Genomic DNA, 12,177 nt, shown 5'->3' with positions numbered 1-12,177 from the left:
TATCGCCATACCTCCTGCATGGTCCCCTATGGCTGTGCAGTTGTTGCTTTATCTTAAGAGCATATAAGCCCTTCAGTGGCAAACCCTGAAAGTCTTAAAGCAAAAACAAGCCCAACAGCAAATCAAACAAATAACCTCATAGCTGAATAGAGGTGGCTCTAGTCCAATGTGAGAAAATGCTAAAGCATTAGATACCATTAGATGTTCCTGCAAATCAAGCACCTACTCTTTTTTTTTACCGCACCCAACTACTGCCTGAGGAATTTCACATGAGCTTGTTGTTTGGATTCCTCAGCATTGCCACTCCTATATTAGACTCCTACTATAACTCTTAAGCTCTTTAAAACTGCACGCACATTTTGATATGGGGAATTGTAAAAGGAAACTGCACCATAACCATTTTCAGTTTCTCTTTTTGTTTCTACTGTCGGAATGAGAGGAAGGGTTGACTTAGAACTCATCTCATAAATTTGAATTTATGATCTGCTGTGTACTCACACTACATTTTCACCCTGATAAGCACACAAAGGAGGTTGGTAAAGATTAGACAGCTTTATATGTGTGTAATTAGATACCCACTAAAAGATTTAAGGTACAGAAATACTTAAATTTTGTTTATTAAACAGTTGCGTGCTGAAAGTGAAGAGATTATCCTGATGCAATGTACTGTATGGCAGAGGAGGAAGGGAGGGAAACTGACCTTAACGAGAAGTCAATGTTTTAAATTGTTTCATATTGTGACTTTCTCAATTTTACTGAATATTGCATCAGGTTAATCCCATTTTCTGAGAATTTATATTTGTTTAATTGGAATATAATTGCAGTACAGAATCTACTCATCTTAAACATAGTTTCTTTCAATTTTCCATGTGACATTGCTCAGTGGTTTGCCTCTTAACCTAGCATGCAAATTTGTATAACGATGACTGATTTCTGTTTTCCGTTTAATAATTTGTAAAGACGATCAGGAGTTACGTCTTCTTAAAAGCTTCTTAACATAGCACTGTCACTTACAGACTAGCAACTTGATCTATACCAAAGGCAATCTCTTAATATTTTTGACTCTAAGTGACTCTTTATTTCTTTAGATTGTAAAATGTGGAATCCCTTTCTAAATAAGAAATAAAGTACATTTCCGCTTTTTCCTTTGTAACTATGCAATTTGCGTGTAGTCTCATTCACTTTATGCATGAAGTTAAACAGACCACTGTTAATTTAGGCCAGTTGCTTGACATATCAAAATTAGTAGCATTCCTTTAACTTCTTAGAGTACCCTCAAGGGATAATTCATTTTCAAAACAATAGAATAATATTTTTTTAATAACAGAAACTCTTCTAAGCAGGTAAATGTCTTGAATAAAAATTGTGTATATTTTATGTAGTAAAAGCACTTCCATTTACTTACAGTACAGTGGTAAAAGGTTGAAAAAGGGGAGTTGCTGGTGTACTGCTGTGAGAACATCAGATTAGAGGTAGTAAAATTACCTCCCACATAAATAAGAATTTAAATACTTGATATTTTGCAAGGTTACATTTACATTACTTCAGGAAATATAAGACAGAGTGAAAATCTAAACATTAACAATTCCAGAAGTACGCTGAAGTTTGTCCTTACATTATTTGAGCGTACAGTTCCTACTGATACCGTGCAGAAAAGTGAACAAGTGAAACTAAGCTCATCCTGCCATAACCCTTGCAGTTGCTAGGGAAGCAAGCATTAAGAAGAATGAAGCCCGTCAAGTTTGGATATACATTACACCTGCATTTCTTTAAAGAGAGTTGGTGGAAGGTGTACACCCTAAGGCCCCAATCCTACAGACTCTTACATGTGTGCTCATTTCACATGTGTGATTCATCCCTTTTGAAGTTGATTCACTTTTCTAAGTGTCTGCCAAGTCAAGGCCTCAGATGATATGTACTGTACAGCACCACGGTCATTGTAAATCCAGAGCGCTTGTGAGATGGCAGAAGTTCTGGTGTCTTTGTCTGGAACTCAAGTTTGAGCCATAGGAATGGATATTTGAAGACCGCACTAAAATGTTTATTTTGTTCTTGAGCCATTAAAATATTAGTTTACATTTTTCTTTGTTTTCTCCAATGTTATCAGTAGTACAGTCACAGGAGGGGAAGACACTAGAAACACTTTTTTCTCTTTTTCTGTCCTTCATAGAGCAAATCAAGTCAGTAGTAAGGCTAACTTTTAAGTAACATATGCAAAATAGCATTGTTTCTATAGGCTATGTCCAACCAAGAGCCATGGTTAGGTAACAGAAGGAGCTAAGAAAAGGGAAGAGTTGGGAATAGTTTGCAGGTGACATGTGTCCTTGTGACTTTGCTTATCAGATGAGGCTAGACTGGACAAGCAGCTGTGCACCCCAGGTTAACGTGGTGACATGGGCCTCTCCTCAGACCGTGAGCTCTGATTATTCAGCAGTTGCTCTGCTGTTGGGTCTGTGTCGTCATGGTAGAAAGGGAATTGCATTTGAACTGTTCCCAAGAAGTTTATGTCTCATGACGTCAGCTGAACTACAGATCAGCTAAACTGGTCCATCTGAGGCTTTGGTAAAGCCATAGTGGAGCAGCACCTGAAGAAACAACATCTGAAGACAAATCTCTCATGTGCATAAGACATATGAGAAAATTCACTGCCAGCCTCTCAAAATATGAATAATGCTCTTGTGGGTAGGAGTAAGACAGAAGTGGTACTCTGGACAGGGCTTAATTTTTTTGTGAACGATTCTGCTTGGATACCATTTCGATACCATTTGGATGAAAGTAGAAATGAGCTGTTGTGCAGCTTACCTCCTGCATAGTTTTCACACTGAGTGATGGGAATGTGAGAGGTGGTCGGCTTGCTTTCTTGGACAGATCTGCTCTTCCTAGTCACAGTACTAAATTTAACATTTTTAAGTTCCCATTACTATTTGTCTCTATTAATTCTTTCCCTTAAACAAGATGTCTTTTACCCTCCCCTTAACCAGCAGTGATATACAACACTTCCTCTTCTTCCCACCATACCAAGAAGCACTATTTTAAATGATTCCCAGTCCTCGAGACATTATACTTCTATTTATAAATGTTGTGTTGTAAGCATTTATTATAAACAGGTATTTTCAGTCCTTAAAGATTTATTTTACTTTAAACCACTTCTTTTCTAATTTAAATTTGCAAAAATGCCTCCAGATCTGCTTGTATCATAAACTTACAGGGTGCCATTCAGAGCAGTAGTGGCTGTGGAGCACAGGGGGACATGAAGTGCACTCTGGATGTTCTCTTCCTGCCAGTGAGGAGTAAATGGTTAGAATAATGGAAAAGTAATTCCTGACTCTTTGCTGGAACTGAGGGAAGATACCTCTAAACATTACCTATCTTGCTATAGGACAGGACAAAAAGATAAAAGGGAGCATAGCTTTTATTTTAAGAAGCACTACTTTCATGCTGAGATATAAGGTGGGAAATGAGGAATAATCTGTGGTAGTCATTGGAGAGTAAGCAGATGCTATCCATGCTCAGTTCTGAACTTTAATCTATTTTAGTCAGATTCATTTTCAGCTAATTATTGTTCTAAAAAATTCATGTATGTAGAATTCATTCTCCACTGCAGACTGAAAAATAGAATGCAGTGCCATTATTTGCTTTCTCAAGGAGATACTTGTGGATGACTAGACACATTGCAAGGGACCCTCCTGAGAAAATATTTTAGATAACTGAACAAACTTGCAGCATGTGCCGTTCCAGCAATGCTTTGGCATGAAACAAAGATACATTTATTTATTTATTGCTGTCAATTGAAATGAAGTATGTTTAAAAAAATATGTCTGGTAGAGTAGATAACCTATGTTTGGAAAAGCAAAATGATTATTACAGCATCTGTACAGTTTGGGGTTTTAATTTGTAAAGTAAGATCTTACATTAGACATACAAGCTTACATAGGCTTAATCTGGATAACTTTAAAGTAACTTCTAGTTCAAGATGCAGTTTCCTAAAGAGAAGCAATGGGATTAGATAAGTAGTTTAGTTCAGTTCTAAAATGAAAAGAAAATGCAAGTGATGAAGCTGAACATGTAGGTGAGATTATTTTTTTTATTTTTTATTTTTTGAATTAATACAGATGAGTCTTTAGGTGGTTCCTTGTGAAGCTCCGATTATTCATTTTAATCCTAATTTAATCCTAAAGCCTAATTCTTCATTTTGAAGTGTTACGGTATGGTAACGTAATTGAAAGAGGAAATGTGAAACTACTCCTGATCTACTGATGTCATCATGCTCTTTCTGGGGAAAAAAAAATACACTTTTGAATCTGTGAACTAGATACTTGTTTAGCAGAGGAGCAGACTGTCAAGTCCTTTTAGAACCTAGTTCTAAACCTTTCACTAGGTCCCTTGTGAAAAATGTATTTTGAAAATAGTTTTGTCTGTCATGTTATTTTCTATCCAAAGCGTGTAAGAAATAGAAGTTGGCTAGTCATGCATAGTTATCTGTTTGTCCATTTATCTCAAAGGAAAGGAAAGAAGGCAGGCATCCTAAAGACTACAGGTCAAAACATCTAACAAAGTTAGTGGGAGAAAGGGGCTAGAGAAAAACATGCTTCTGCGGGAGGTTTGTAAGATGCTTTCCACAATTCTGAAGCCATAAAAACACGATTAGCTTACACAGTAACCTAAAGATACATTGCTTTCTTGCAAGACTTAGAGGTCATTTAAAACAGTAATATAGCTGGGTATTGTATTTTGTAAAATACAGGAATGGTGTTACTGAATGAATAATTTCACTGTTTTTTGGGGTTTCAATCACCAGTATTTCAAGTGTTAGATTAAGCTGGTGCTAAATTAATAATAATAATAATAATAATTTTGAATAGAAGGGGGTACATCCCTTTCCATTTTAGAGCTGAACTTAGCACTTCTGTGAACTCAGTATGTGAGTGGTTTTTGCAAGTGACAGCAAATCTGCTTACTACATCTATCACCTTGGAGAAGACTCATTGTTTCTGTGGTGGTGGCAAATACCACATGAGAACTTTCACTGGCTGTTTGTGTACATGAGTAACATTGGATTTAAGGGAGAAAAAAAAAAAAGCAAACAAAAACATCCATGTCAAGATAGTTCTCTTTGTTTTCTATTTCTTTCATAAAGGCACACACAAGTGATCAATTTATTACGAGAAACGGGAGCGCACCTTTCAAAACATGACTTGGAGAACACCGGAGCAATACTCTGCAGGTAAATGTGATACATGGTAAGGTGGGGCCCTAAAATTGAGTTGAAGGGTAATGATTTTCCAGAAGAGACTCTCAGAATGGAAAACAGTGTGGAAATAACTTCCAAGGAATAGCTGGGTCCCTGGCACATGACATGCGAGTCTTTCTGTGCTAGACTAACAATGAGGAAATGAGTGAAATGATAAAATTAAGCATCAACTCTGTGCCACAGCACCAATAACTCAAGAGGGCTCCAAAGTAAGTTAATATTGTGGGAATAAGTGAACTAGAAGAAAACACGCTCTGTTTTTTCCAATCACTTTCACTGAGGAAGGGTAAAGAGGAAATAGAACAAGGTCTGTTTTGATTTGAGAATAAAGCTGCACATAGTGCATAATTTTTATTTTATGAAAATCCTCTTTTCGCTTATATGGGAACATTTTCTACTCTAGCGCCTTTCTCAAAAATATGTAAATCAAATACACAAATAGGCTTAACCCCAAAACTGTTGAAAAAATGCTCACCATCTCTATAGTTAATTGTAAGAGGATATTATCTTTTATTAATGTGTTTTTCCATACAGCCATACAGCTACATTTAACAGATAAGATGTTTTAATGATAAGGAAAATAGGTGCCTGATTTTGTGTTTTTCTTAATGGTCCTGAATGATGGGATACTCTGAAAATTGTGAGAAATTTGTAGTAATATCCTAAAATTAGTGGTTGTTTTTGCTTCATTTCTTCTTTTCCTCTCAAATACAAACAACAACAAAAAATCCCTGAATCCCAGCCTCTATTTCAGGAGTTGTCAGGAAACCATGACAACATTACAGGGGCCAGCCAGTGCCGCAGATTGTTCTCAAAACTGTAAGGTCTCGGTAAAGCTGATGTGCATTCTGTATAGGAACTGGACTCTGTCCCTTCAGTAATTCTGAAACAGAGCGATACTAGCTGGAGTGTTTCAGATGCCATAATATGCTCAGAGGAGACTGGATAATACCATTCAGCTAAAATATGTGCTTCCCAGGGCACTGCAGGTAATAGGACAAAACTAAACCTTTAGTTTGCATTGTTTCCATCTGTCAAGAAGATGAGAGGAGTGGCTTCGAGAATTACATTCCTCTGCAAATAAATTGGCCCCTCACTTAGCCATCGTGCCCTGTGCAGAACCTGTTTGGCTGGCTGACAGTGGGGTGTCCGACAAGAGAGCACGGGGGCTTTAAACAAAAAGTGCTTCTGATGCAGTTTGTTACAGCATTTGAGGGACTGTCATACACTCTGTGTCTGTATGGCACGATTTCGTGTTGTTCAAAGCTATTGTTCTGATAATAAACATTTGAGGTTTTGGAATATTTTAAACTTGTATTAATGATAATAATTTTAATGCAAAAACAGCGTTCATCTTCCAAACAGAAGGGTGGAGTACATGCATGTACAGAAGCTTTAATGAAGACTTGGCATGGCGCTGTGTATTTGGGGTGAGAGGGGAACAGTCTCCCACATAGGTGCACAGCAGGAACCAGGGCCATGGCCCTTTCCTGGTCACCTTAGGAGCTTGAGAAGCAGCTGCTTCAAATATATGTGTGTTTGGCTATACGAAGTACACTTACAGAGTGTGAAGGAAATACAGCTGCATTTGGCTTCGCTATGGAGATCAGGAGTTGGAGAAAATGTTTCATGGTGTTATTGAGTATAATCAACTTAGTGAATAGCAGGTATCTTCTATTTATGGTTGTATCTAAATTTTCTAGCAGGCTGCATCATTGTTTGTTCTCTGGGCCACAGTCCCCAGAGAATACTTTTTTAACTTCATCAGTGAATTCTTGCTGCAAATTTGAGGATAATTCTGCATATTTGGGTTGCTCTAATATCACGGAAATAGACCACTTCATGTTTTTGACCACTAGTCAAAATTACTACTAGGCATTTAATTTTCAGTGCAATAGTCCTTGTTTGTTGCTTACAGTGATGCTAGCTGAATTGCCCTGGGTATGTAGGTTGGTAGTATTTCTAAACATTCCTGTCTTTGTCCAGAATGGTTTCTACTTTGCACGTGGCTGAAGGGTGAGATTCTGTTTGGCAAATGCAGTGTTTTCCTGTCCAGTGCTTGAGATACTTATAACTCACTTGCTCAGCATTTTGTTTGTTCCATAATTCTGGGACATTTCACTTTCAACATCAAGAGACTTTTCTCTGAGTTCAGAAGTGGCTGCTAAGCAATTTCTTCCCCACTTTACTAATGCTTATACTTCTTTACTAACACTTACTTTTTCCTGCAGTTTCCTTGAGGGCTTCCCACTGAGCTTCCTCTTAGACTGCCCTTGCTTCCTCTGTTTTCTCTTGGCTTCTGAGGGGCCTTTTTTGTAATAGCATTTTTCATTAATGATTTATTGACCCTTTTCTTCACGATAGCAGACTGATCCACAGTTTGACCTCACTAAAAGCCCACTGCCACATCCCTGTCCCCTGCAGCCCCAGCTGTGGGTCTGTGGTCCTGCCTTAGGACTGGTAGGGTTGCATGGAAGAATACGAAGACCATTTGCTTTCCCTTTTCCTGCCCAACCTCTGGGACTGCTGTGAGCAAAAGCCACTCTCTGACTTTCTCCTCAGGCTGCTGCAATTAGAGGCTTCCACTCCCCTGAAAAAATTTTTTCAGGTGCTTAAGAGATTTAATCAACAGCAGAAGTGATTTCAGCCTAGCAGAGAACTGAGTGTTGCAGACTTGCTTTCAGGCTTTCTTCTATAGGCGTACCTGACGGACTGCCCCTTGCATCTTCCTTCCTCCCCTGATCTCCATCAGGTCTGCCTCGCTCGTCTGTCATACACAGAGCCTGCCACCGTCCTCTGGCCTTGCTGCCAGAAACACGCCGTTCCTCCACGGCGAGCAGTGTTTAAGGCAGCAAATGGTGAACTTCGTAAGTCTGGGGGCGCTTTCCTTTTCATAATGAGATGCAGGCTCACTTGATGATTATCAGGGTAGTTCTGCTCAAACAATCGACTCGTACAGAGCAAGGAGTTGTGCGCAGTTCTGAAGCCTGACGTGCTCATACGTTGAGAAAACTCAACGTAGCCCTTGCAGCCGTGCTGTCAGCTCAGCTAGACTCCAGCTCTACAGGTTTGGTATGGACAGGCATGCTTTTGTGTATGTGCAGGCTGTCATAACTTCTGATAGCAAATATAGCTGTGCGTACTTGTGAAGGGGTCTTAGAGGTTTTAAATAAGGCACACCGATTGCTAGCACATCAGCCTGTGCTCTCACTTCTTCAGCTGCATCAGGATGTAGCCACTGCCCTCCCCCCAACTCATTTCATGAGATAAATATTGTGTTGTGAAATATGAAACTGCAAGACTTTTTTTCCCCTTTGGTCATAGTCACACCCACTATGTGAAACTGGCCTGTTGTAAGTACTTATAGCACAGCCCTATTAATTTAAGGAACTGATTCATCAAGCTGTGTTGCTTGCTCAGCTATTCAAAGCTGTTGTAATAGTGTTCCTTTACTCACCTCTCTATCCTGGCAGCCATGTTGAGACTGTTCCTGTTCAGCATTTGCTCGCTGAGCTTCCTGACAGTACACAGGTGTACCATGAAATGGAATGAGAGACTTAAAACCGCTTTAATTGCTCTTTTTTTTTCCAGTCTTGCAGCTAAAGGTGAAGTGGATGGGTTGAATGCCTGGTACCTAGCTGGTGCAGACCTGACGCAAACTGGCTATGATGGCAAAAATCCCCAACAAGTAGTAAGTGTACATATGGCTGTACTCCATATGGTGCTCCAACTTTGTGGGTAGTAATGCACGCTGTCAGATAATATTAGTTTGGGAAAAGTAAATGCTGCTTTGGAGACTGTAAACCAGATTCGAGCATGTTGCGAACTCAAGTCTGGTGCTGTTCTGAAGTAATAAATCATTGGAGCCAGAACTTTCTCATCTATGTCAGAGGAATTAAAATTTAAATTGGATTTTAATTATATTGTGGTAACATATTCTTACTTCCCACAAGTAAGTATTTGCATGTCCTGGTGCACAGGATGGCGGGATTTATTCATGTTTCTATTCACAGGCAGAGGCTATGGGGTGTAAGGAGGTTCTTGAGTTCTTCAGACAGCTTCCGTAAAAGAAGGTAAGATCGAGGTTTCAGATGCCAGATTTCTGAAATGTAAGGGTCAGCACATACATGTGTGAAGGGGGCTACACATATGAAGAGGGACTTTGTATTTAAGCCCTTGCTCACTGTATGGCATCTAGGTTCAGCTGCTGTCCCTGCCTTAGTTTGTCGAATGGGACTAATGTTTATTCCTCTTTTGGCCTGAAACTAGAAGTGATTTTAATGGTGCATTCTGTTCTGAACTTGGTTGGGTATCCAAACACTAATCAATCCATTGAGGGCAGTGATGTCTTGTTTTGTTGGCCTTTTGCAATAAATTGTTCCTCTGTCTTGCCTGGGTTAGAGAGGAAGTGCCTTTTCTTGGGCACTTTACCAGGCCTGTCTTTTAGGGTGCCAGGCCTGTTTTTTAGGGTGCCATGCCCACAGCAGCGCTGTGGTGTGACTGCAGCCGTCGGTTGCACAGCCTCCCACTCAGGAGGCACTGCTTGGCACCTACAGCATTTGCAAGAGTGCTCTCCCTCTAGCTTTTTCACTGAGCACCTTGTACCAGCCCACCGTCTGCCTGGTGTAACGTAGACAACCACCACCAGAAACAGGGCACAGGTTCTAAGTAGGCACAAGTAGCTGGGCTGCACGCACAGGGTGCAGAGGGCTCCCTTTCCACGCAGAGCTCTGCCCAGGGCACGCTCCCTCCCTGAGCACAGGACTGGGCAGTGCCGTGGCCTCGCTCTTACTCAGACCTTACATCCAGCTGCCTGCTTGTCTCCAACTCCCGGTGAGAGTCTCCTTTGTGCTGCTAATGCCCAAGGTGTGTTTCCCTAGCTGTGTGCGTATGACAGGGGTGTGAGTCTCGTGTTCAAAGCATCAGAGCTGACAAGTCTCTCCACAGTAAACTTGTCTGGGCGTTTGACCTTCTCCAGCGCTGTGCTGTAACTGGAGACATGTAAATCACTTGCCTTTCATTTCTCAGCGCTCCTTTCTGATGCTATACATTGTTGATTTAGATATCTCTCCTACAATATATTGGCAAGTCTAATACCAGTTTAAATATTGGGAGGAGATGATGTCCTTTATTTAACAAAATTAACACAAAATTGAGTTAAAGGTTTGGCTGCAGGCATGGCTGCATTGTCTCTTCCCTGTCCCATTTGATCAAATAAGTGAATTCATGTATATAGATGCGAAGTTGCATGGGAAACAATTATGTTTTTTTCCATCACTGTATGGTGGTCTAAAGGAGAACATAGGATAGAATCAGGCATTTTCCCTTTCCTGTAAAGGTTTGAGGTGTGCTTGTTTCTAAGCTGATATGGCAGGATTAGATATAATCACACTCTCAAGCTCTTAAATGGAAGCTTTCCAGCGTCCAGGATGAGGACACTAAAAATACTTTCACAATATGGGTTATGTTGCAAAGAGATTTCAGTTTTCAGTGAAATATGTCTGCAAAAGTCACTTTTCTTGTGCAGATGGGGAGTGAATGTGTTAAATCTTCAACTCCTACTTGGATCATCTCAGTTCCTTTGGACTGAGCCACCAGTAGTGTAGGCAGTCTGAAGGAAGTCTTCAGTACTGCATGAGAACTTGTTTGACAGGCTACAAGGTAACCTCGTCCCAGGGAGGTTTTGGATACTGCCTAGTATTAAACATCCATTTTCTCTTTATCCATAGGCTGCAGAAGATGGTCACTCCTCTTCAGAAATACCAGCTTTGAACCAGAAATGGTGTTAAGCAGTTACAGGGAGAAAAAAAAAAAAGGAAAGAAACAATGCTAGTGGCACACGGAGCTTACAGGGCTTAGAAATATTATTTTTTTAGGAACATGTTAAGTTTTGATTTTATAAAAATGATTTTCTGCTTTATCTTTTTATTTTTTTAAGAAAAAATATAAACAATTGAGGATGGAATGTATTGTCTTTACTGCGCAAGTTCTGTTTTTAAACCTCTTGAATCTTCTTCACGTCTTTGAATCATTGTTAAATCACTGTGGACAGTTAAATCTTACATTAAATCACTGTGGACAGTATTGCAGGCATAGCAAAAGGATATGATGTGGTGAATTCATACCAATAGAAAACAGTGCGTTGTAGGTTTCTGTGTTTCAACTAATAAAAATCTCTGAGGAACAATGTTGGTTTCACTTTGTCTGATTTTTGCAATGGCTTGTATCACTTCAGTTGCAATTACAGCAATTTTGAGTGTCAGTGCAAACAATTGAATCAGTCATGGGCATCTGCCTGCAGTTGTGTACTAATCTTCACCAATGTGTCACTATAAAACCCCACTTAAAATGAGTAGGAGGCAGATGCCATAAAGCATATTTGTGGGACTGTCTAAGTGAATTGATTGTTTTGTTTCTAATAGCATCTTTCCCACATCCTGACCGGAATATAATCAAGATTGCTACATGCTGGACACTTAATTCTTTGGACTGTAAATGTGATCTTGGTGTTAACAGACCCAAAGTTTAAAGTCACAGCACTTTCAGACTAAAGAAACAAAAACCAAAAAGCAGTATGTGTCTTTCCTGCTATGTCTGCCCTAGAATATGTAAACACTGAGAATACTCCAGGCAAATGCATATATTGGAGATGGCAACTTTTAATTTCACCTACAGCTTCTGCAGTAATCTATGTGGATTTTATATCTACTTCATCTGAAGGGAATCTTTGAAGTGCAGATAGTTTTTTCTTTTTCCTCTTTATGCTGCTTAGCCTTCCCACAGCTATTCTTATCATGGAGAAAAGCTGCATGGACTACTTGCTGAGCTGGCTAGCATTAAAAGATTCCCAAGGTATGCTGCATATCAGATTCCCCTAAAACAGGGCAACTGTGCGTGAAGTCTGAGAAAACGTGTGTGCCTTGGCT

The 12,177-nt window shown here is 39.7% G+C and overlaps 1 protein-coding gene across 1 annotated transcript in view; it reads left to right on the top strand.

Annotated features, from left to right (window-relative positions):
* ASPG (asparaginase) overlaps positions 1 to 11,446 on the top strand; it is a 45,076-nt gene extending 33,630 nt beyond the window's left edge. Inside the window, exons 13-16 of the mRNA XM_082760501.1 lie at positions 5,138 to 5,224; positions 8,843 to 8,942; positions 9,265 to 9,324; positions 10,981 to 11,446. Coding sequence (XP_082616627.1) covers positions 5,138 to 5,224; positions 8,843 to 8,942; positions 9,265 to 9,318 — 241 coding nt within the window. The 3' untranslated portion in view covers positions 9,319 to 9,324; positions 10,981 to 11,446. The remainder of the gene's footprint in view (positions 1 to 5,137; positions 5,225 to 8,842; positions 8,943 to 9,264; positions 9,325 to 10,980) is intronic.
* The last annotated feature ends 731 nt before the right edge of the window (positions 11,447 to 12,177 follow it).

Source organism: Aythya marila, assembly GCF_965140915.1.
Source record: "Aythya marila genome assembly, chromosome: 5".
Lineage (NCBI taxonomy): Eukaryota > Metazoa > Chordata > Aves > Anseriformes > Anatidae > Aythya > Aythya marila.
This window is presented reverse-complemented; position numbering and strand designations above follow the sequence as displayed.